Source organism: Nematostella vectensis, chromosome 4, assembly GCF_932526225.1.
Source record: "Nematostella vectensis chromosome 4, jaNemVect1.1, whole genome shotgun sequence".
NCBI classification, from domain to species: domain Eukaryota; kingdom Metazoa; phylum Cnidaria; class Anthozoa; order Actiniaria; family Edwardsiidae; genus Nematostella; species Nematostella vectensis.
This window is the reverse complement of record NC_064037.1, coordinates 9,505,613-9,531,850: the sequence shown is the minus strand read 5'-3', so window position 1 is coordinate 9,531,850 and position 26,238 is coordinate 9,505,613. Positions and strand designations below refer to the sequence as shown.

At 40.2% G+C, this 26,238-nt stretch overlaps 2 protein-coding genes and 1 long non-coding RNA gene across 6 annotated transcripts in view; 1 reads left to right on the top strand and 2 right to left on the bottom strand.

The window, feature by feature from the left end:
* Positions 1-6,125, bottom strand: part of LOC5522235 (RYamide receptor) — a 34,529-nt gene extending 28,404 nt beyond the window's left edge. The window contains exon 1 of one of the 3 annotated variants that reach the window (XM_032367685.2): positions 5,641-6,125. The gene's annotated coding sequence lies outside the window, so the exon portion shown is untranslated. Of the gene's footprint in view, positions 1-456; positions 1,309-4,921; positions 5,599-5,640 lie in introns of those variants that run through there. The other 2 variants (XM_032367687.2, XM_032367686.2) reach the window with 2 other exon arrangements.
* Positions 1-11,608, top strand: part of LOC116604796 — a 38,587-nt gene extending 26,979 nt beyond the window's left edge. Inside the window, exon 4 of the long non-coding RNA XR_004291244.2 lies at positions 11,169-11,608. This is a non-coding gene — a long non-coding RNA (uncharacterized LOC116604796). The remainder of the gene's footprint in view (positions 1-11,168) is intronic.
* Positions 8,125-25,863, bottom strand: LOC5522375 (RNA-binding protein FUS). Of its 2 annotated transcripts, XM_032367683.2 has the most exons (12): positions 25,706-25,863; positions 21,208-21,253; positions 20,435-20,908; positions 18,954-19,009; positions 18,072-18,095; positions 17,793-17,896; positions 17,515-17,577; positions 17,224-17,287; positions 15,564-15,656; positions 11,179-11,296; positions 9,783-9,956; positions 8,125-8,764 (listed from the first exon to the last, which is right to left on the bottom strand). In XM_032367683.2, exons 1-12 carry the CDS (start codon positions 25,719-25,721, stop codon positions 8,725-8,727), a joined length of 1,272 nt encoding a protein of 423 aa, XP_032223574.1. In that variant the 5' UTR covers positions 25,722-25,863; the 3' UTR covers positions 8,125-8,724. The 2 variants fall into 2 exon arrangements, with proteins under 2 accessions (XP_032223574.1, XP_032223575.1); XM_032367684.2 differs by lacking the exon at positions 18,954-19,009 and having other exon boundaries at positions 25,706-25,862.
* Positions 25,864-26,238: the final 375 nt, after the last annotated feature.

Here is a 26,238-nt window from a genome sequence, read left to right as displayed (position 1 = left end):
GAAAAAACAATATTAAGAGTCTATCGATGTTTTAATAATATTACTTATGTCTGAATTTCCGCCAAATCAAACTGGAAGTGCAGAAATAAAATTAAAGGATATGGCACAAATGCAACAAAGTTTATATCCTTTGATTCAACTCTTGGCGGAATAGTGTTTTTTCAAAATATGTTAGCGGTCCAAAGCTTAATATATTCTCATCAGATGATAGTTTACATTTCAGGCAAAAGATAAAGTCACGACGATCAACACTTTAGAAGAGGACAATTTCTTAAAATATTCCAGAATTATCGCATTCCGGCTGATAAGAATTGATTTGAGCGAAAGGAAGAAAACCTTTTACCGAATTTCAAAAGAAGTAGCATACGGTGATAATAAAGATTAAACCATTTCAGAATAATCAAATACAATGACTGGTAAGTTTAATTTAAGCAAAAAGAAGAAACATAACCCTACCTCAGATGGCCGGAAAACGAAGCAAAATACGGTTCTACGTTTCTGTGTATGCCTTTAGCGCTGATGTTTTCAGGAGGATGAACGCCTCACTGGGGCGAATCATGGGTTCAACGTCCAGCAACTTCCTTGGATAAAATAACGATATAACTAACAGCACCTCTCGTATCACCAGCCTTTGAGAACTGTACGGCTCTGAGGCTCTAAGACATTGTAAATCATTCTGTCCTTTATGCTGTTTCGTGGAGACTAATAAATGCTTGAGACCCTCTTCTCGGGCTGACACGATAGCCCGTTGTTGGGCTAAAATGATGGAATTCACTCAGAGTTGTTTGGCAAGGGCTTAAGGCAAGAGCACACGAAGATCAAAGGTAGATTAGGGACGATGACTCAACCGAGAGCAGAAATACTAAAAACTCTCCATACTTTGGCACTAGAACTATTGGTACTTTTGAGTTATTTTAAACAAAGCAATGATAAAATCTATAGGGAACAAACAAACAAGAAATTCAAAGGGTTTCTTTTAAAAAAAGTGGAAAAGATAGCATGAACTAAAAAAGCGTGTCAACACAATTTATTGGTTTCATTTCCTTTGAATACGGGCGCTTATCATAGACAACAGAAATACTAATCATTTAAGCCCATGAGTCGGGTTCCTAGGATAATATCAATATCATCTTGGACTAGGACTCACTACGAGCCACCATGTGATCTCAAAGAGAGTGATAACGAGGTCATTAATCACTTGAAGACCTTCCTCTTTTTTCCATCACGGCAAAACCTCGACTTTAAAAACACGCTGGAAGATAAATTCACATATCCTTTACTATTACACTTTGAGTACCATCGAAAAGAACATCGACTTCTAAAGTCTTAAAAGTAAAAACTATCTAGAATATGAATTCCGACAGCGTTATTAATATTTACCATTATTATTCCACATGGATCAACTCTGTTCATGATCAAGAATTATAATTCATGGCACCATATAAAAACATCGACTTTAAGATAGACATCTTGTATAAATTCAACCTTAATTCCGCATGAATAAACTCTGAAGAAGGTTCTTTCTCGACAGCTTTAATAGATAGCGCCGTGAAAAAAAAAGTAGTCTTGAAAGACAGTCCAGAATATGAACTCATATAGCATTTTGTTCTTTTTTTTTATTTTCTCTCTCAAGGATTATTCCTATGATGCCTTAATTTTCTCACTAATGGAGAACTAGAAAAGTCGGATAGTAATAGGACATAACAGCCTTAGGGGGGGCTGGTGGGGGATCTGAACATAGATACTCGACGATATAACAATCAGTACAAAAACACTAGATGATCCAAATAGGATTTAAAGATTTCTTTCACCAAAGCAGATGTGATAGTATTTTAGGGTTCAGATTCCTGAAAAGTCAGAAGGAATGAAGCTACGGAAGGAATCAATACGTGATTGACATCTATGACAAGAGCTTAGAGTGAGGTGGTAACAGGCGATCGAACATGACAAGTAGGAGAGCAAATATTTCCCTTCAGGGCTCACTCCCTAATCTTTTTCTGTCACCAATCTTTCACATACAACCGCACTTCGACCACCTGCGATTTTATTTACTCTTGCGAATATAACGAGTACATACAAAGCGGGAATATGGCAAGCTTTTCTTTGTAGTAACCGTATTCGTATATTCGCTTGCCGTGGTTCGCCTAGTCTGCGTTATCTAGACAAGTGTTTTGTGGACATGATAAATTGGTGCTAAACCGTGCTCATTTGCACTGATCACAGTCTGATTAGGCCATAGCACGAAGCCATAATGACTATCATTATCAAGGGTCAAGAACACTCGGCTAGAGAATGCTCTCATCTAAATGACTTCAGGCGCATTATTAAGTATTCGAGTCCCTTATTGAAGTAATATGTGTTATACGCATCCCTCCGTAAAAAAGACAACGAGAAAAGAAAGTATTATAAAAAAAGGCTCTTTATAAAGCAACCATAATTTTTTAAAGAAAGCGGGTATCTTAAGAAAAGACCCCCTTTAAAGCAACCATAAGTTATTATTAAAGAGGGTGTAGAGTACCCTCTATGAAGCGAACACAAGTTACTATAAAGCAACCATAAGAAATTATAGAAAGAGGGTATCATAAGAAATCACCCTCAATAAAGCCCTCAATAAACACCTGTTATCATAGAAAGAGGGTATTATTAAAAAAAGGGTCCCTCTATGAAGCGAACACAAGTTATAGAAAAAGGTTTACATAAGAAAATACCCTCTATAAGGTGACAACACGCTAATGTGCAATACGACAGTAGAAAACATGTTAATGAAAACACGACAAAAAAATTCTGGCATTCCCTCTACACAACGAGCGGTATCAATAATTTCATATTAAAATCCCTAGATGTAGTACTTCTCTCATACAATGAAAGCTACTAACGCCTCCAAACTGTCGACATTATTTTGATAAAAACAATAATACAATATCTTTACACCAATAAGATACATTTATTCAACGGCCATTTCGCTCCACTTCAATTTTTTGGGCATTTAACACACCTGACTTATATTTTTCTAAAAAAAAATTCATGACATTAATAACAAAATCACCCACAACTACTTTTAGCGAATGGTTACAGCGGCTTCTTTACTACGCAGGTACTTCGGTTTTCAGAATGGCGGAACACTACAGACTTATTCCTTATTACTATGACCAAACAAACCCCGACTACTCTACTCCACAAAAACACTTCAGACTTGGTGATAGAGTTTTGAATTAATTGGCCAATAAGCAAGAACAAAAGGCCGGTGAACTAGGAATATTCATCACCGAATAAAAAATCCTAGAAATTTGAGCTTTTTTTCTTTGAAATTTTACAAATCAAATAATCTGTTATTTGTCTTTGCAAGGCTTTTATTTTTCTAACCACACGTCCCCTTATTTCAATGAAAATGAAGATTATTCTACTTAAAAAACGAACTCTCTTTCCGCCATTTATTTTTTCCTCCATCAAATTCTTCTGTTAATACCACTTTGTGAGGTTTCGGAAAAATAGCACGATTATAAGGGGCTTAGAATGTTCAATCGCCACTAAGTAGGTGGGTATCATATAGGTGCTAAAGAACATGCTTTTGAAAACATGTTCTATGGAAGTACCAAAATGGCACTATTCACAACCTATCCTGCTGGGCTATGTCTAGACTCAAGGGGGAAAGAAAAGTAATAGGCGTGGATAAACCCTGTTAGTAAAATGAACAATTATCCGGCACTGCTTATGGTCATATGACTATTTATATTATCTTTTTTTTTTTAAGTTTTGGATTTGTAGTCCTTGCACACTTTTGCTATTTTCAACTAGTAGGGCCTAAAACTTCGCGTAAACAGCGCAAACATTGCTGGGCCTAAAACTTCGTGTAAACAGCGCAAACATGGCTGGGACTAAAACTTCGTGTAAATAGCGCAAATATTGCTGGGCCTAAAACTTCGTGTAAACAGCGCAAACATTGCTGGGCCTAAAACTTCGTGTAAACAGCGCAAACATGGTTGGGCCTAAAACTTCGTGTAAACAGCGCAAACATGGTTGGGCCTAAAACTTCGTGTAAACAGCGCAAACATGGTTGGGCCTAAAACTTCGTGTAAACAGCGCAAATATTGCTGGGACTAAAACTTGGTGTAAATAGCGCAAACATTGCTGGGCCGGCCTAAAAAGCTGTCAGACGCTGGCCAAGTACTACTGGTACTATTTGTACACCATGTTGTGAGATGCTGTGTGAAGCACTTCGACTACACCTACTTTGTCCTGTGGTCAACCGAGCGTAGCAGTGCCTGGCGCCGTTTACCGACCTTTACGATTTTTGCGGTTTGGCCAAGAATCTGGATATTGCCTCAGGAAATTTCCACAACTCCCGTGGCGATCTTACACTTGCACAAGCGTATGGCACATAAGTTTTAATAACATTTGATGACGATATGATGAAACGCAACAACGCGGTACTAGGCAAAGCTACCGATTTTCTTGATTTTCCACAAGAACCCTAATATATCCGCGAGCTAGCAATGTTGGCGTCTTCGCTATCGGTCCATAAGCATTGATTGAATTCTAACAGAACATTGCGTAGATTTGTATACAGACGGTTACTATTCGTGCTCCACGAACTTCTTCTTCGATAGCTAACAGTTTAATGAACTTAATAGAACACATACTTAACACGTTCACAACCGACGTGGCGATTCATTCCGAGAGAAAATAATAAATATCACATCCCCCATCTTTGTTCTTTGATGTAAAGCGTCAATGTTAGTCTTTATGTCTGTTGATTACATCGAAAGCCGCAATTTGTTTCGTTTAGGAAATCGGATGGAAACAATAACACACAGAACTGTTAAGAAAATCGGATGAAAACAATAATACACAGAACAGGAAAGGGCTATGAGGGAGTTCTTGGGAACACCATAGCACACGTGTGGTCGTATTAATAACATACCTCCTATTGTGACAACCCGCAAAGGCTTCTAACTGTGCACTCGATAACACATTACGGCATGTTCAATAATTGATTCCAGGATTTCGGAGATTAGGTAATAAACCGCAGGGTTTATTAGTGTTTTATAGACTAATCCCAGAGTTTAGCTTTATCAGAAAACTAGCACACCATGAAACAATGGGGACTGATGATCATTTATGCAATTCCCTCGAAATAGTACACTTCTAAAGAGTTGCACACACAATAAAAGCCATGATTCATAGTGCTGTTTGCACAATAAACACTGGGGGAGGGGAGGTGGGTCTTGGAAGTGGAAAGGAACCCATTGTGTTCTGTTGTTTAGTCACCGAAAAAAAGAAAAACAATCCTGCCGGAATTCAAACAGCGCCTGTTTTCCGTTATCATGTTTTTCCTTTTTGAGACGAAGTATTTAAAACACATCAAAGCGGAATGGACGATCAAGCATAACATTCGGTATTGATTTCAATAAACACGTCTAAATATAGCCTGTAAATGAAGTCGGAAAACATGCTACTGATAGGAGAGCTGGATTGACGTAGTACTGGTTTGGAAGGATGTTCTAGTTAGACAGCCTTTGCAATGTAGATAGGAATAGAGAAATGTAATGTATGTTTGTAATGTATGTTAATGTATGTTTCAGTGCAAAGAAAAGTGGTCTAACACTCACAACCCTATACAGTTATGAAATGCAAACATACCTTTTGAAACTCAAATCCACTTCTGTCATTATCAAGAATACTTAATAATCGACATCAGATTTCTTTCCGAAAGCAGTGCATAACTTGGTAAGGTGTCAAAGGAATCGTTAGTTGATTCAAGTTGCGTTGTTACGCACTATTTCTAAGTCAAGATCGGCACAATATCAACCGGGTGACAGTACTGCTTAGCGCGAGAGAGCAGTTTATCACCTCGGTGACAGCCTAATCGTAAAGTTGGAGAATATTACGCTAATACTACCTCGGTACGAAACGTGTTCAACACGGCATGCCCTCCGAGCGCGAGCATAAGATAAAAGTGCGATAGGTTGTAGAAGGGTGCCCTTAAAAGCTTCGTTACATTAAAGCAGGTCCAATTAAGAGTCCATTATGGTATTAGACTAGTAAGTTTGCAAGCCTGAAACGCCTAATTGTCTCGCGATCTTTACTTAACCGAGGATGTGTTAGCATTCGATGAGCATCCCCACCATCTGGGCGTCACGCGACCTCGATCGCAAGACTTTCCCGATGGCGGTTTATGCTGGCAATGTTTCTGTCCAAGAGATCGCCGCTCAGACAAGCGTTGCCATGGTTGTCATGGTAATAACAGACGTTATGGTGGCAGCTTGATTGGTATTTCATTTTTTAATCACAAAAACTCAAGAGAGGCAACATTTTTTAAATATAAACTCAATATGACCTATCGGCCATCTTCACTTTGAGAAACAAAAATGCATTCCTTAAACAACTATTATAATAAATTCGAAAATTGCCTCAATTGACAATAATAATATATATATATATATATATATATATATATTATATATATATGTAAAGCAATGAACGTGCGAACTTGTGATAACAAATACGTGAGTCCAGTACTAAAATAAGGCAATAAGGTGTGAACGTATGATGATGAATCACTGATATCGTTACAAGGTAATATCCAGTACTAGAGTAAAGCAATAACTGAGAACTTGTGACGACAAACCTTGTATCACTTACTTGGAATTAATGACAACGCTCAGGTCACCTTCTATACGAGCTCTTCTTGGCAGGACCAACTTGTGTAGTATTTGGAAGTACGAGCTTTTTTTGGTAGGATCAACTTATGGTAGTATTCGGTAGTACGATCCTTTCTTGGCAGGACCAACTTTTGGTAGTATTCGGTAGTACGATCCTTTCTTGACAGGATCAACTTGTTATAGTACTAAGAGCTTGTCTTGGCAGGAGTATTGAAACAGGAAGTGAGACAAGCTCCTGTCTTCTTCTGTCAGGTGTCCATCTTTTCAAAGGAAAAACATTCATTTACTCCACACAATACAACAATTAAATAATTTCCTGTAGCTGATCGGTGGTAAAATTAACAAGAATACTACTGACCTGTTCAATGCACTTTTGTAATTTTTGTGAGGGCCATGGTCACTGCGACTTTTGTTGATTCTCAGCAGCTACCATCAAGCTTCCATGTGGTTTTGAGCTTTCTCAGTTTATCTGCGTTTATATATAATCCGCTCACATAACCCTAGGTGCGGCTAGACCATTAGCCACTCCGAAGAAGCACAAAAGACAGTTCGACTTGTGTCAAAAACCAGACGCTTGATTGGTTCAACCTTGTAAACGAGCAGATGAAATGACTAGACAGACAGCTAGGAAATGACAAGCTCAAACTGTGGCCAATTTCGACCAACCAAGAAAGGAAATCGCCTTTCAGTAAGCGGTTAAACAGAGTAAATAAATCCACCTAAACAAAGGCTTGAAAAAAGTTCTGAAGGACTTTGAGGTAAAATTCGTCAAGCAAACACTCGAGAGGTTAATAAAATGAGTGACTGATATTGCTGCCTTAGATCATCACTTTCAGGGGATATAGAGCCACAGAATCATAATTTCAAGGATGTAGAATTTGGTCCAAGAGGAATTCGAGATTCAGCAAGAGACGAGTTAACTTTTTTTGTATATTCGGTGCATTGTCAATCCAATTACAAATGGCGAAAGGAAAGCCATCTCAAGGATAAATAAGCTTACAGACAGCTTTTTAATAAAACAGTGTAAATGAAGAGCGGGTAACAAGTAGGTAAAAAGCTTTCCAAACCACACAGAAAAACACTACAAGATAATGGGAACCTGTCATAATAATATCAGGCCATTTAAAAAATAAATGAAATGGGAGCAAAGATGACTAGATATTTTAAAGCTTTGTTTTTTTTTTTCCAAGCAGTAAAGCTTATAGTTCGATGGGCAATTCTAAGAAAAAACATTCACGTTATCGAGTTTAACTGTTCATTATAAAGTCAGAAGATGAGAATATTCAGGGAAGCATTGTCGGGCAGTTTAAATGGACCATAGGCTGTAAATAAACCATCGCAGACGAGCCACAATGTTTAATTGTTAGCTTGAGAATGTCCATGTTTTCGTATCAAGCTTCGAGTGATCCAATTATACGAGGCTGTAGGGTAGGGTGTGGTTGGGTTTAAACATTCCTGGAGATCGTTAAAATCAAAGGTTTATTAAACAAAGTTAACAAAAGTTCCAATTTATTACATTTTAAAAATTCCCAAAGTAGCAAGGTCAAATAATGGGGAAATTCGTCCAGGAAAATTCCGCCCCAACAAAAACACTTTTTTAGTTCGTTTTACGCCTGGAGTCCAAACCGTCCCTAGAAAACGGCTTCAATAAGGTTTTTGTCGCCAGGTAGACATCGTGGTAGAGATCAGGATATAACAAAAAAAAGCACAAAGACTTATGGGAGCCGTTAGCTAGAACTATAAAAAGCATGCGATGTAACTACGCTGCTTCCTGACTATTTTATATCTAAGGGGAGCCAACTTTAATATGATTTGCTACCGAAACATCGTCAAACCTGAAAGTCATTGCCCAATCCCTGGTCAAAAGTTGCAACTTTATGACGAACTACACTGACTACTGTAAAACATATTCTAAGGAACACGAGCTGAATTATGTGATCTTGCTCTTGGAGTCAAAGATTACATCGATGTCCTCGTGCATTCATCTACGTAAGGCGGCCAGACGTGCTGTGCAGGACAACAAAACACATGGGGGGTTGCTAAGGAGCAAGGCAGGGTGTGCTTAATATGGCCGATCTCTTCTGTCTTGACGGGCACTTTGCCTAAGGAGAAGAACGAGTTACAGAATGTCGATCAAATACTTCGTTGTTATTGTTTATCATTGGAAATACAACGGTATATTTGCAAGAAAACTTCAAAATAGCAATCTACTAATTAAGTCTGGTATGTTATTGATGAAATTTGATCAAAAATATCTTAACTCGCTTGAATTAGCCGATGGAAATGGAGTGATTGGCGGAGTGATTTCGTAAACGCGATTGTTCATGCCTATAGATGGGCAGAGATCTATTGGCATTTCATTAGGGTGGTAAAGTGGCGGCTTCTACTTTAACAGGGTTTACAGACATACATACACTCATGTATGTCTGAGCAAAGGTAGGACAAAGTATTAGTTCTGACTGCTCAGGCTCTACGGATTTCTTTAGGCATGATCAATCGAGAGCCCTGCCGTACTAAACAAAACAAGAGCATTCACAGTAAAGAGGCTACAGGCGCTAACAAGTAAAAAAAAAAATCAGTGTACGAGTTAGTGGAACCAGCAAGAGCGAGCGTTATCTGTGCTGGACTATGAAAACTCATGTGAATCTCGGGCTGCTGGACGAGGTCTGTGCGGCACCCAGTGTCATATGCAAGACGCACCGACAGTAGGGTGCACAGCAGAGATGGGGGCTCCATACACTTCCTCACAGCCCGCTAGGGAATCTCTCAGCTCCATGCAAATACACGTTTTTTTTTGTAATTCCAGGGGGGGGGGGGTACTCTGTCTTTTTTGTCATACAAACGCGGTATTTTGGCAATTCCTTTAGTATGGAACCATACAGTAGATCGCTTCTAGAAAGGTACAATGCACAGGTACATGTGCTGCTTGCTTGTAAGTGACTTAAGAGAAAGTGGATAGACCACTCCTTTGTTATTGTTTATAACTGAAAATACAACAGTTCATTTCCAAGAAAACTAAAAAATAACCGAGCTTGACAGTTCTTCTGTCTGTAAATCCCCTTATAACACGCAAGGATCGGGATACCGAGACAGCAGAAATAGTAAACAGAGTATACAAACCTGTCATATCCACCACCACCGCCTCCTCTGTACCCGCCGCCACCGCCACGCCCGCCTCTTCCTCCTCCCCGGCCACCACCATAGCCGCCACCACCACCGCCTCCACCACCACCAGGGCGTGACTCCTGACAACGGTTGCAGCGATCACGTCGGGCAAAGTTCATATTACCACATCTGTAACAAAATAAAACAAGTTGGTGAACTGATTAATAACAATGTCGAACTACTGAGGAACTGATCAATAACAATAAAGAACTATAGTGAACTGGTGAATAACAACGGTGAACTGATTAATAACAATGTCGAACTATTGAGGAACTGATCAATAGCAATGGTGAACTGGCGAATAACAATGGTGAACTGGTGAATAACAATGGTGAACTGGTGAATAACAATGGTGAACTGGTGAATAACAATGGTGAACTGGTGAATAACAATGGTGAACTGGTGAATAACAATGGTGAACTGGTGAATAACAATGGTGAACTGGTGAATAACAATGGTGAACTGGTAAATAACAATGGTGAACTGGTGAATAACAATGGTGAACTGGTTAATAACAATGGTGAACTGGCGAAAAACAATGGTGAACTGGAGAATAACAATGGTGAACTTGTGAATAACAATGGTGAACTGGTAAATAAAAATGGTGAACTGGTAAATATCAATGGTGAACTGGTTAATATCAATGGTGAACTGATTAATACAATCAGGAACAGTTACCTATCAATGGTGAATAACAAATGTAAGCAACAATGCACCAGCTTCTGTACATATGTGTTCAAGTAACAGTTTCATGTATTGGGTCAAGTAACACAAAATGGGTCCATAAATCAGTCCAAAGCTGCATTGTCACCAGTTCATTTACAGGCGATTACGTAACAATCCCCGATGATTTTTAATGGAAAACGTAAAAAATATTTCGAAATGGAAAAAGCAGTGTATCTATTGGAAGATGTGACTAATAATTTAGAGCAGATGGCCTGTTTAACACCGGGAATTCTTATAGATTATTTTTCTCTTGTCGGTTGAGGTTTCCATTGACCCTGTGCTGCTTACCTAAGAGGTTCAAAGTGATTATCACCTTCAAGTTCAGATGTAGAAAAGCAATTACCGTACTTATGTATCAATAAAATGGATTGTGATTGGAACATTTATCTCATCTTGATATTTCTGTTTCTTTTTTGGTTGTTTTTCATTTCCTTGTTCTTTCTATTGGGGTGAGTATTATATGCAGGCCATCGAATATTTTTTTAAAAAGGCCCTGAAAGTTAGGGTGCGGATTATACGCAGATGTGCATTATAAGCCGGGAAATATGGTACACCATACAGGTATATTTTTGTGTGACAGAGCACTACCGGTAATAATCCTTGTTTTGGTTGCAGAATGACTTACGATGGACAGTCCCAGTCACCAGAACGATCTCCACCTCCTCCGCCGCCGCCACCACCACCTCCTCTGCCGCCACCACCTCTGCTACCACGGAAACCACCACGTTCAAAGCCACCACGCCCTGGGAAAATACATAATATAATATAGAAAATATCATACTTTGTATCTAGCGATAGACACTAGGTGTCCACACCAGCATGTGTCACGACACTAGTAAGTATACATAATCAAATGGTTGCGGATTCAATTTGGAAATAATATGCACAAGAGAGTTTCTCAATATGCATGAGAATCGCCAATGCAATTTGAGCTTTTGAAAAACTCACGTGTGGAAATTAATTTTAAATTGGACAAATGAACAATTGACACTGTACAATAGCCTTTTTGACAATATACATGGCAAAATTAAAAAACTATAGACACGCCAAACAAATAAGCTGCCTTTTTTATTGTTTAGTGGTCAAAAAACAACAAAAAGTAACATTTCATTTCCTGTGATTTGATTTGTCCAAATTTTTTAAATTGTTTGCTAATCGGTCTCCAATTGGTGTACACTAGGGTGTCCACACTAGCGTGCGTCACACAATCACGGCATCCACACTAGCGTGCGTCACACAATTAAGGCATCCACACTAGTGTGCGTCATACACTCAAGGCATCCACACTAGTGTGTGTCACACACTCAAGGCATCCACACTAGTGTGCGTCACACACTCAAGGCATCCACACTAGTGTGAGTCACACACTTAAGGCATCCACACTAGTGTGCGTCACACACTTAAGGCATCCACACTAGTGTGCGTCACACACTCAAGGCATCCACACTAGTGTGCGTCACACACTTAAGGCATCCACACTAGTGTGCGTCACACACTTAAGGCATCCACACTAGTGTGTGTCACACACTTAAGGCATCCACACTAGTGTGCGTCACACACTTAAGGCATCCACACTAGTGTGCGTCACATACTTGAGGCATCCACACTAGTTTGCGTCACACACTTGAGGCATCCACACCTGTGTGCGTCAGACACTCAAGGCATCCACACCTGTGTGCGTCAGACACTCAAGGCATCCACACTAGTGTGCGTCACACACTCAAGGCATCCACACTAGTGTGCGTCACACACTTAAGGCATCCACACTAGTGTGCGTCACACACTTAAGGCATCCACACTAGTGTGCGTCACACACTTAAGGCATCCACACTAGTGTGCGTCACACACTTAAGGCATCCACACTAGTGTGTGTCACACACTTAAGGCATCCACACTAGTGTGCGTCACACACTTAAGGCATCCACACTAGTGTGCGTCACACACTTAAGGCATCCACACTAGTGTGCGTCACACACTTGAGGCATCCACACCTGTGTGCGTCAGACACTTGAGGCATCCACACCTGTGTGCGTCACACACTCAAGGCATCCACACTAGTGTGCGTCACACACTCAAGGCATCCACACTAGTGTGCGTCACACACTTAAGGCATCCACACTAGTGTGCGTCACACACTTAAGGCATCCACACTAGTGTGCGTCACACACTCAAGGCATCCACACTAGTGTGCGTCACACACTCAAGGCATCCACACTAGTGTGCGTCACACACTTGAGGCATTCACACTAGTGTGTGTCACACACTCAAGGCATCCACACTAGTGTGCGTCACACACTTAAGGCATCCACACTAGTGTGCGTCACACACTGAAGGCATCCACACTAGTGTGCGTCACACACTCAAGGCATCCACACTAGTGTGCGTCACACACTTAAGGCATCCACACTAGTGTGCGTCACACACTTAAGGCATCCACACTAGTGTGCGTCACACACTTAAGGCATCCACACTAGTGTGCGTCACACACTTAAGGCATCCACACTAGTGTGCGTCACACACTTAAGGCATCCACACTAGTGTGCGTCACACACTTGAGGCATCCACACTAGTTTGCGTCACACACTTGAGGCATCCACACCTGTGTGCGTCAGACACTCAAGGCATCCACACTAGTGTGCGTCACACACTCAAGGCATCCACACTAGTGTGCATCACACACTCAAGGCATCCACACTAGTGTGCGTCACACACTTAAGGCATCCACACTAGTGTGTGTCACACACTCAAGGCATCCACACTAGTGTGCGTCACACACTCAAGGCATCCACACTAGTGTGCGTCACACACTCAAGGCATCCACACTAGTGTGCGTCACACACTTAAGGCATCCACACTAGTGTGCGTCACACACTCAAGGCATCCACACTAGTGTGCGTCACACACTTAAGGCATCCACACTAGTGTGCGTCACACACTTAAGGCATCCACACTAGTGTGTGTCACACACTTAAGGCATCCACACTAGTGTGCGTCACACACTTAAGGCATCCACACTAGTGTGCGTCACACACTTGAGGCATCCACACTAGTTTGCGTCACACACTTGAGGCATCCACACCTGTGTGCGTCAGACACTCAAGGCATCCACACTAGTGTGCGTCACACACTCAAGGCATCCACACTAGTGTGTGTCACACACTTAAGGCATCCACACTAGTGTGCGTCACACACTTAAGGCATCCACACTAGTGTGCGTCACACACTCAAGGCATCCACACTAGTGTGCGTCACACACTCAAGGCATCCACACTAGTGTGCGTCACACACTCAAGGCATCCACACTAGTGTGCGTCACACACTTGAGGCATTCACACTAGTGTGTGTCACACACTCAAGGCATCCACACTAGTGTGCGTCACACACTTAAGGCATCCACACTAGTGTGCGTCACACACTTAAGGCATCCACACTAGTGTGCGTCACACACTCAAGGCATCCACACTAGTGTGCGTCACACACTTAAGGCATCCACACTAGTGTGCGTCACACACTTAAGGCATCCACACTAGTGTGTGTCACCCACTTAAGGCATCCACACTAGTGTGCGTCACACACTTGAGGCATCCACACTAGTGTGCGTCACACACTTGAGGCATCCACACTAGTTTGCGTCACACACTTGAGGCATCCACACCTGTGTGCGTCAGACACTCAAGGCATCCACACTAGTGTGCGTCACACACTCAAGGCATCCACACTAGTGTGCGTCACACACTTAAGGCATCCACACTAGTGTGCGTCACACACTTAAGGCATCCACACTAGTGTGCGTCACACACTTAAGGCATCCACACTAGTGTGCGTCACACACTCAAGGCATCCACACTAGTGTGCGTCACACACTCAAGGCATCCACACTAGTGTGCGTCACACACTTAAGGCATCCACACTAGTGTGCGTCACACACTTAAGGCATCCACACTAGTGTGCGTCACACACTTAAGGCATCCACACTAGTGTGCGTCACACACTCAAGGCATCCACACTAGTGTGCGTCACACACTTAAGGCATCCACACTAGTGTGCGTCACACACTTAAGGCATCCACACTAGCGTGCGTCACACAATCACGGCATCCACACTAGTGTGCGGCACACAATTAAGGCATCCACACTTGTGTGCGTCAGACACTCAAGGCATCCACACTAGTGTGCGTCACACACTTAAGGCATCCACACTAGTGTGCGTCACACACTTAAGGCATCCACACTAGTGTGCGTCACACACTTAAGGCATCCACACTAGTGTGCGTCACACACTTAAGGCATCCACACTAGTGTGTGTCACACACTCAAGGCATTCACACTAGTGTGCGTCACACACTTAAGGCATCCACACTAGTGTGTGTCACACAATTAAGGCATCCACACTAGTGTGCGTCACACACTTAAGGCATCCACACTAGTGTGTGTCACACACTTGAGGCATCCACACTAGTTTGCGTCACACACTTAAGGCATCCACACCTGTGTGCGTCAGACACTCAAGGCATTCACACTAGTGTGCGTCACACACTTAAGGCATCCACACCTGTGTGCGTCAGACACTCAAGGCATCCACACTAGTGTGTGTCACACAATTAAGGCATCCACACTAGTGTGCGTCACACACTTAAGGCATCCACACTAGTGTGCGTCACACACTTAAGGCATCCACACTAGCGTGCGTCACACACTCAAGGCATCCACACTAGTGTGCGTCACACACTTAAGGCATCCACACTAGTGTGCGTCACACACTTAAGGCATCCACACTAGTGTGTGTCACACAATTAAGGCATAGACACTTGTGTGCGTCACACACTTAAGGCATCCACAGTAGTGTGCGTCACACACTTAAGGCATCCACACTAGTGTGTGTCACACAATTAAGGCATAGACACTTGTGTGCGTCAGACACTCAAGGCATTCACACTAGTGTGCGGCCACTGGTTGAGACAGCCAAGGTGGCCATACTGGCACGCTAGCATGGGAAAACAATATCGCCTACCTCCTCCACCTCGGCCTCCACCCGCAGCACCAAACTTGGGAGTTCTTGCTTCAGCAAGTTCAACCTTGATGCTTTGTCCCATGAAGTCTTTACCTGTTTTGAGAACCAAAATCATTAAGGATGCTGCAAGCAGAAATTTTCTCTTTTCGCAAATCCCAGGCAAACAAAAAAATAGCAAACCATTTGTAATTTTAATTATAAAATGTAAAGAATGATTGACAAAGAAGAAAGTAATTACACAATACACAGCAATCAAAGTTAGCATGCACCAGGGCTCAATACTTGTCACTTTCTTTTTTTTAAGGAGATTCAATACAGTTTCCCGAAGTCCCAACCATCCTGTCAATCACAACTCGTATCTTCTGCTACAGGGATCGGATCATCAAACGATTTGGCTATTGCATGCAGCTAGGGATGAGCTTTATAAAAATATAACATTTGTTTACACTGCTGTTTTTACAGTACATACTAAATGTGTTTTAACATTCCGCGCGTGGATTCTGTGTGGATTCATTAGTTTTAAAGCATTCAACACACGATAGGAATAATGAACGATCACTCAAAAGTTTAAAAGCAGCCAGGCGTGTGAAGTCAGCACGTGAAAAATGTGAAAAGAACAAGTCATGAAATCAACAAAACCTGAAACGAAGCAATTTGTCTTAACAAAGAGCCAGCGCAAAGTCGGAGCTTGAAATGCCCATTTTCAAAAATTTTAATCCCTTACTTTCAACCCTTCAATGGAGCTCAAGGTTAACCCGAGTGTTTCTTGGTATCTTAATTTTATGATAAGAAAACGATGAAAAAATAAATCGCGAAATTTTACACGGCGGCTGAAATAGCAAAAAAATTCATTTTCTTCATTTTGAAAGTATCATATAGTCCCTGGAATGGCCTGTAAACAGGCAGCATGACAGTTATGACAGACGAAGAGCAAATAGAGCCACGTATGGCAACCAATCACATTGCACGCTCTACACGCAGCGGGAAAACTCTGAGGTGCTCAAATGTCATAGCGCTAGTTGTGCAAGTGAAGGAAGATGCCTAGACCGAAGCGAGCTTGTACCGAAGAAAAGAAGAGCGCGGAAAACTTAAAAAGACCGCGAACGGAGACAACTCTATGTTTTGGGCTTTCTTCCTCGCTTGGCCTTCTTCGAAGGAAGCCAAGGATTCTTACTTAATCTTGGCGTAGTTTACAATTATGCAAAATTTAGAGTAAACGCATATAGAATTGATATAAATACGGATAAATCTCGGATAAAACGTTGATAATGATACAGACGTGCTTGTATGCTAATTAGAGGAAAAAGCCTAAAACTAAGTTCCCCGGATGTTGTCGTGGGACATTGAGTTAAGCAAACAGGATTATTGGATTACTGACGCCTTCGAGAATAACGCTACACTCGTTCGAATTTGTTTTTTCTTGAATATCTGGCGGAGTATTTAAGATTTTGGTGGTATTTTTGCTAACATCTAGAGTGTGCCTATTGTCATCGAATGGCATAATAAAAATAATTCATCCAAAATGAAGCCATTTGGGTCTACGGTATTGTTAATGCCTATGTTTTCTGTGTTGGTCACTTGTTTACAAAAATCTAGTCACAGATGTAGCGTTTATTTGTTAATTTTATGTCTTGTGCTTGCTGGCTAATTAATAACATACCATTAAACCACTCAATAGCTGCAGAGGCTGTTGGGGGGTCTTCATATGTGACCGTACACTCTCCCTGGAAGCAGAAAAAGCAAATGAGAATGGGTGCATACTGAACAACTTAAAAAAAGTTGGGTTATTTAGTTGGTTTGACAGGGATGGATGGATCTGGAATCATATGGGGAAATTATTTTTTATTTATCTGTGGAGCTAAGGTAAAAATGATCATTACAGGTATGTCTGCCATAGTGCACTTTATTTTAAAAAAATATTATAAACATAATATATCATTTTCACTTTCACCTTTGATGAACCGTCTGGATGCTTGTAGATCCAGATCTTGGGCTTTTGAAGCTTTTTGTCAATCTGTTCAAATGAGAAGAAATTAGTCATACATACATTTGTTACATGCATAATAAAACAACAAGTAATTTGGTGACTAAACGGCTTAAAAAAAATAAACTACTGAAATTTATCAAAAAGCATGCACTATTGCACGCAATCCAATTCCATTGTTTTCTGCCATTGACGTCTGTTGCTTTCATTGTTGCCAAAGGTCCATACTGGTTGCCAGCACTCACCTTTATAATTCCTATTGAGCCAAACAGTCCCTTGATGTCTTCCTCTGTTGAATTCGGGCTCATGTTGGATACAAAAATTGTGTCCTGGGAGTATTGCTTTTGATCTGAAACACCATGGTGAAGGGTTATCTTTGTGATATCAAAACTCACAAAAAAAATCACTTACAAATCACATTTAAAAGCTCACAAAAACAAATCGCTTATATATAAACTCACAAAAAACTTTCTTACAAATCGCTCACATAAAAACTCACAAAAACTTTTTCACAAATCACTTACCATCTCCTCCACCTCCTCTACCGCCTGTTTAAAAAAAACAGTTTTAAAAACATATTATAGGCACTGTTCCCCCTTCCCTTCAACCACCCCCAGCCAAACCAAACCAACATTGCTGTGTTGATGACCACGTAAGCCATATCAAGAAAGTACATGACTGTTGTGATCCTTGAATAAATTTTAAAGCAACATTATTAAGTAGTTGTTATAGTTTTGAATATATGAGCAGCATTTACCTTGTAACATGTAGAATAACACATATTAAAAACAAGGGAAAGATGTTGCATTTTTGCAACAAAGTTTTTGCACCCTTGACTTGGTCATTATCCCATGGCAAACCTTATACTTACCTTAAACAGTTTATTTTTATATTATTGAAAACAAACCCTGACCAAACATGCACCTTTCCAGTTCCATTTCCCACCCATATATATGAGATAAATACCTCTATGAAACCATTTTGTGGTGTATACCTGTTCTATATCGGTTTTGCAGGGGGAGGTATTAGTAGTAAGTGTCTTATTATGGACGAACATTGCTCTCGGTCAGGAACCTTCAAGACTGTTTGGATCACGGCAAACCAACCCATTAACCTTTGTGAAACCTTTTTTACCATAAGTAATTATTTTGTGAATTTAACCACTTATGTTATACTGTCAAGCCTCGGCAACCCTCAAAACTCATTTCTAAACTGATTATGAAAATATTATGAAAGAAAACCATGTTGACAATATTATTGAACCGACACCAGTAGTTGAATCAGTGGTAGCAAGGAGATTGTTCTAGATCGGAGAGATCGTAGCAGATAAAACCAATGATGCCCCCAGCTTGAAAGGTGACCAGAGCCTGTGAGCACATTGCCGCAAGTTTGTATACACCACTTACCATAACCTGAACCACTATTTGAGTATCCACTGCGGTCTGGTCTGCTACCGCTGCCACTGTTGACCAATAGCTCATTTAAGGAACACATTTCAGAGTTGTAATTGAACCACACTGCCAATTCGTTAGTAGCACCACAGGACAAGCAAGTATAACAGGAGCAGCAGTTCTGCTACTGATCAAGTCGTTTTTACTACCATTTTACCACTAAGCACTTAAGAAAGAACACATGTATTTCACTGAAAAATGTTCATTTTTTTTAAGTGTTTCCAAAAGATTCCCCTGATATCTTTCAGACAAATATATTCTAGGTAGTTAAAAGACTAAAAATGCAAGTATTTGGTAATAAACAAAAGAATAATCCAAACATAAATTATACTTCATTTTTCCATGAATAATGCACACTGTTTTAGTGGTGTAAATATAAACGTTGTTTCAGCCAAACCAATATGATGGGTTTTCAAATACAAACATGTGTCACTGTACCAATAATAAATACAAAGTAAATTCTTGAGCCAGGGTTTAACTTGTGGCAAGAAAGTAGGTAGCAGATAATTTGGATGATAAATGTGTTTAAGAGTTGAATGGTAGCTGCCTAAGGTGATTGCCTATTCCTTTATCTTCACATGTTGCATCTGCGCTTTTGTAATCATTCCAACTGCAAGGAGGGCAATTTGCTTCCCAAATTTATTTTTACTTTAAGTTCTGGCTAGTAAACACTCTGACCCGTCTTACCAGAGACCATATCAAACTTTGATATTCATTTAGACAGAATAGAAGAATAATTATGAAATCTATTCTGCAGTGCTTCACATGGTTATCCATTTAACTCTTTTTGAATAGTGGCTACCAGATGGTGCAAGTAAAGATATAACCCACAACTTGTTTATTGAACCTGGAAGACACGTCAGAAAACCTCAGACTTATTGCACAATTTATCTTGTTACTGTCGGAATTTGTTGGATGTAGGAAGTTGACAATGAACTTCCAATGCAAGTAAAAAAGTAACCAAGTTTGCAACCATGTAGCTAACGTTCGGTAAGTCAATTGTTAGAAAGATAATTACACCAGTTTTTTTCAGTCAGTTTGCACAAGCTGACAAAAACAGTAACAGCAAACATACCCGAGATAAATATACATATCTGCTTTTTCCATAGCAGCAAGAACTTTCTAACGATAAGATACCACCATAATCTGGAATTCTGTTATTTTGTCAAGGAAGGTATTGAGCCTCGGTACCGGGAAGCACATCATTGTTAAAATATACTTTTACAAAAATAAGAAACACATAAAAGGATTCGAATGACAAAAATCATGAACCACCCTATATATGTATGCCAAAAAAGAAACAGCATGAGTATCAAGTTACTTCAACTATAAGACTTCAACAAAATTTATCCAAACACATTATCTGTCCTTTAAAAAAAAAAAGAGAAATAAAAAAGGACAGAGCCACAGACACTTCAAATCTAAGCTCAACCTACCCTCCATAGCTGCCACCACGGTCACCACCTCTGTCACCTCCGCCCCTGTCTCCGCCATATGAACCTCCCCTGTCTCCGCCATATGAGCCGCCTCTGTCCCTGCCATAGGAGCTGCCCCGGTCGCTACCATAGGAGCCACCACTGCTGCTACCATGGGAGCTGCCTCCACCACTAACACCTCTACTTCCTCGGAAGCTGTCAGAGCTGCCACCCTGGTACCCCCCCGACTGGTAGCCGCCGCTAGAGTCAGACCCTGACTGCTGGTAGCCTGAGGAAGGCTGCTGGTAGCCAGAACCTGCCTGATAACTCCCAGGCTGTTGGTAGGCCTGGTAGCCAGAGTTATCTTGAGGTGTGGAGTAGGATGACGTGTTGCTGCTTTGGTAGCCGCCATATGAACTACCTTCTGTCTTGCTTGTATCTGAAGGTTGTTGATAGCCTCCCTGCTGGTACTGGGAATACCCACCACTGGTATATCTAATAAAAGTATCAGAACAATCTTATTTTCACTCATCTCACTCAAATTCTGCCGATCAAACAACTCATTTGTTATGGCTTACAAACGAAGTCTAACATTATCAAGGATATTAGATTGAAAATATTTCAGTTACTCCCTTCAATTAGAAAATTGAAATGCATACTTTGTGTAACTTGTGGGAGCATAGAATGGCACCATGATTGAACTTCTTTGACAATAAAAAAGCTTGTGCAATGGAATTCATTTCCTCTCTTAATACTTGAGACCCTAATTGTGGAAGATTTCACACTATACATACCCCCCAGACTGGGATCCATAGCCTCCTTGGCTATAGCCAGAGGAATCTGCAACAAGAAAAGGCCAAGGCGGTGTTAGCTATTGTATGCTTGTACAAAACTGGCAAGAAAAGATAAATACTGGAGTAGCAAAAAAAAAAAAAAAAAAGAAAAAAAATAATTCAAGTCATTTTCCATAGTATTAGCTTTGGCTATTGTTAACCCTTTCAGGCCTAAGTTTCCAGAGCTGACAAATGACCCCCTGTCCTGAATTAATTAACCTCACACAACTCAAGTTATAGTCACCTTCAAACATTGCTTTATTGTAAGGAAACTACTGATTATTGTAGCTAACAATATAGAAATTGCTTACTCCCCATATAATAAGTATTCTTTTAAGCCTAAAATGGGGTCAAACAAGCTTGGTTTAAGAGAATTACAAAGCAATGAAAATCATGTTTTTGAATTTCCCGCCACTAATCCACCTATTGTACAGTCTTTGTCAAGAGAACAATTTACTATACCTAAGCAGAAAGCTATAGAAACTAGAATTCAGTGGCATGGAGTATTAAACTAAGCTCTAATGTTATTGCTGTCCTTTCCTCAAGCAGGGGAATGTCCGTATTTCAGTTTATTTGTTGTCGTCTCTGCGCTGCTGGTGCCATTCACGAAAGCAGTCTCCCACGCACAAGTGAACATCACACTTTCGGCACCCGTTTCGCGTTTCCTTTGCATGTTTCACTGCCTTATTTCCAGCTTTTAGGCGCTTGTTCTTAGATTGGCAGTTTTTACAGGCTTTCGCCTTGTCTGCCAATTTCTCCGAAAAGTGCTCGACATCCGCGAAAACCAGGAGAACGCGCGGACGTCCGGTTCGCTGTCTTCCCTCGTAAGTTCCAATGAGGCTCTTTGCGAGTGCAAGTCTAAACTCGAAGTTAGTAAGTTTCGCTTCAGCACTCTGGCCATGGAGCTGCCATGCGTTGATTATTGAGATGTCCATGTAAAAATAAAATAAATATTTCCACCATTTCATGTGTCGTCTCGAGGATACCGTATAGTATGAGCGATGCTGATCGCTGAGGTCAACAATGCCCATCATGATGGTGATGCCGAGAAACGCCTTCAGTTCTTCGACTGTTAGAGGTTTGATGTTTCCCTCTTTGTCGAACCAATTCGCGTCCTTAGCTTTCTTCCTTCCTTCTTCGTCAAACTCGTCAGTGTTGCATTGAACCGCATACATATTAGTCTCGGTCACAATGAGTTCTATCACCTCTGATTTGAAAAACAACTCAAAGAAAGATAGGGGAGACAAGTTTCCAGGTAGGTTTTTTGGGCCGCATCTAGGAGTGAAGTCAGGAATAGAGAGCGCCGAAGAATTTCTCGACAAATCTTGTCTTCAATGTCTTCCCTTTTGTGGCCTTCGTCTTCGGAAGAGCTATCCGAGCTTGAACCGCCAATTTCTTGGCTTTCAAAGCCCTCAAAATATTCGAATTGTTTGAATGATCGCAAGTTGTATAAGAAAGTTGTGTGAAATTTCACGCTCTATCTACTGAAGCACATGGCATCCCCATATAAGGAAGTGGTAAAGAGTTATTGGTCAGTTTTTGAAGGTCACTAGGGAAAACGTCAAATGATGTTCACCGGCCTGTAAGGGTTAAGTGATCTATTGTTTACTTATCATTATTTGTTCGAAGTGCATCTTTTTTTTCCTATTTATGTTTTATTCTTTTAACCCATTGACCCCTGAACCGGCCTGTACCGGCCGTCGGAAAAACCTGCTTTTTTCCCTGAACCGGCCTGTACCGGCCGTTTTTAGCGCGCGCGAGAAAAACCTCTCTAGCTCCCCTCCCCGGCGAGTAAAGCTTTTGAAAATTCAGCTGTAGTATAACAAAGAATTAACCAATCAAATGAGCTCTTTTGCGCATCTCCTAGCAACCAAACAATAGAGCAATGCCTTGTAGTGAAATCACTTGTCTCGCGCGACCGCCATGTTGAATTCTTAGAGACCCGGCAGCGCTTGAAAATCGCAATATTTTCATTATTTTCTCGCTTTCAAGGCTTGGTAAAAAAAGATAATTAGAAAACTTGACACAATAGTTCCAGAGAGGATAATTACAGCCCATGAGAAGATCGTTTTAATGAAAAATGACGGGAAATAGTGCATAAAGACATCTGAGTTCACGCGGGATTCTGACAGCGAAATCTAACTTTCGGAGTCTCACAGTGGAGATTTTGTCATGTTTCGAGAAGTACACTGCGTCTAGTCTGGTGAGAATGAATTATCTACCCACTAAAAGTCTGCTGTATGAATGGAGGCTTCTTATTTTTGTGATAAGACCTGTATCATGATATTTATTTTGGCTAAATCAGGCCGGGGTGAATTCAATAATTAGACCACGTGTGGTTGCTCTCATCTCAAAATACTCATTTCATGAGGTCAAAATGGTACAAAAATAACCTTTACTGGATCACACAACATCTGCAAAGCAACAAGGATGTCACAAAGGGTTTTTTAGATGGATTAACCTGAATATTTTGCATGTTTTATTTTTGCTCTGTTTGAGAACGATAGATTTGACTTACAAAATCCGTGCGAACGATTTAAATCAATTCTATATTCCTCCGTAAATAATAATAAGTCAATAAGTAATCAATACTTTCAGTTGATAATACATTGAAGATGTTGTGAACTAATTGTGAGTTTTGGAAATCCACGGAAAGCACTAAGATTGTGTTCTCTAAACATGAAACATCAATAGAAATTTCAACCGCCGCTGTGTCCAGAACACGCACTTTGAAATCGTAAAACTGGTTGATAAAATGTCTTTGTTTCACCAAGTCTAGAAATCTTATCTATGAAATAAACTCACGGAATGTATTCAGTAATACTGTGAGTACATTTATTTAAAATTTGTATTGATTTATGTATTTATTAAAAAATAATTTTGTCATAAGAAGTTGCGTTTTGTTTCTTCATGTTCACTAAATTGATAAAATTTCAATAAACTTGTTAAATAATCGTCTAGTTTTTATATTTTCCTAGTTCTTTACAGATTAATTTTTACACCATCGGATTCCTTATCTTTTCCTGAATAGGATGCACTATTTGCTTTTATGTAATATTGTCTCGCAATTTACTGCGCATATGTGTTTTGTTTTCTGCTCGAGCGAATTTGCAAAACTCATGAAAACTCCCAGGGAGAGGGCGGATCGCGCGCGCTATTATCCCAGGAGCGAATGGGTTAAAAGACAAAGTCAAAGTATTGTGGTCATATTTACACTGAGAAAAGTGAGATGTGCAGTAAAATTGAGGAAATTGATGTACCGATAAGTTGAAGATTAGTTGAAGGGATATACTGTAGCAAAGGTATCCTAATTTTTAGAGTTCTAGTTAACCAAGTAAATGAATGGACAGTACTGTAGGCCCAAATACCAGGGAAGTCGAACTCAGTTTGAGATACCAGGGATTTTGAGTTATACAATTTTGCATTAAGGTGGTACGAAAGGCACTGCTGTATTGAAAACAGCGGAAAAACATTCAAAATACACACTTAATACGGCTAAAATGACCATATATGAAGCTCTATTTTCCCCGCGAAACCAATCAGATGCCATTCTGGAGACACCGCATAGCAACTGTCACAGAGAACAATAGAGTCTAGCACTCGGGTCATGACCTGGAGAGCTTTATTACCTCGCAGATTTGTTCAAATGCAGTTTCTGTTAGTAAAATGCGAAACAAATTTTTTAATTCTATTAATTTATACTCCCCAGACAAAGTAAAGTTCTAAGAGAACAGGGAAGGATCGAGAAGATCGAACACACTGTTGTTTTGCGCGAGCGGTGAGTGGCACAGCAGTAATATATGAAATCAGAGAACTTCTTTTAATAAACTTCCATCATTTCATGGGAATCATGACTTTGGGAAGGGGATTTAGTCAATATGTGTCAAACTAGCTGAACGGGTCAACTTTGATGGATATTGTTTTCAAAGCTTTAATATAAAATAAGACGCTCAAATTTTCTGGATTTTAGATTAGTCTTACATGCAATCGACTGTTAAAATTTGAAGGCAAGTTGTCTTCCTTTTGTACTGCCTTAACTGGGTTCATCTGTAACCATTACTTGTAATACACAAAACGACTTTTGTTGAATTTATGGCATGCTTTAGTTGAGGGCTTCCTTAGTTAATTTTGATGGTTCTTGGCAAACTTTAGTAGACATAAAACTATCTTATCTAAATACACATTATTAAATGTGGTCTTCCTTTGAATTCTATTTTTATTTATAAATTTAAACTATTAGTGGAGCAAAAGCTCAGCTCCAGGAATTAATAATGACCATGAACTCGTATGATCTACTTCGGATATAAATGTTCAGAACATTAAACATACAGTATAGTGATACTATGCGAAAAGAAGTCTGCATGGTAGCAATCAAAGATGGCGGCTTATATGACATATAATTGCGATAAAAACCGGCTCTTCCGCTTCTGTGATAATGAAAATTAGGAAAATTACTCACAGTTTTGGTCTCCCATCAGTGGAGTGTGTAATAGTTAGTGAAAGAATTGTTCTTTAGGTTGAAATCCTGAAGAAAGATGGCGAGAAAGAACGAAGGACACGAGAACATGAAGGACGCGAACCCTCGACCTCGTGCGACAGACCTGCTCGAACCAGGACTACCCATCACATCTATAAAACAGGGTAACCGTGACGCCACAGGCAGTCCGAAAAAATATTGTTTAAAAATGAAATAGCAGATCTTGTAATATTGTGTTCAAGTCTTGCTTTATTTCGTTTTACGGGGTGAAAATGCTCATATAGGGAGTTTGAAACCCGCTTAGTAGTGTTTTTATGTACCATTTTGTAAGATATTGTGTACAAGTCTTGCTTTATTTCGTTTTACGGGGTGAAAATGCTCATATAGAGAGTTCCAGAGTTTGAAACCCGCTAATAGGGTTATGTATCATTTTATAAGATATTTTTTTTTTCATAAATATAAATTTCCCCAACAACCCTTTAAAAAAAAAAAACAGTGAAATGTTAATCTCACCG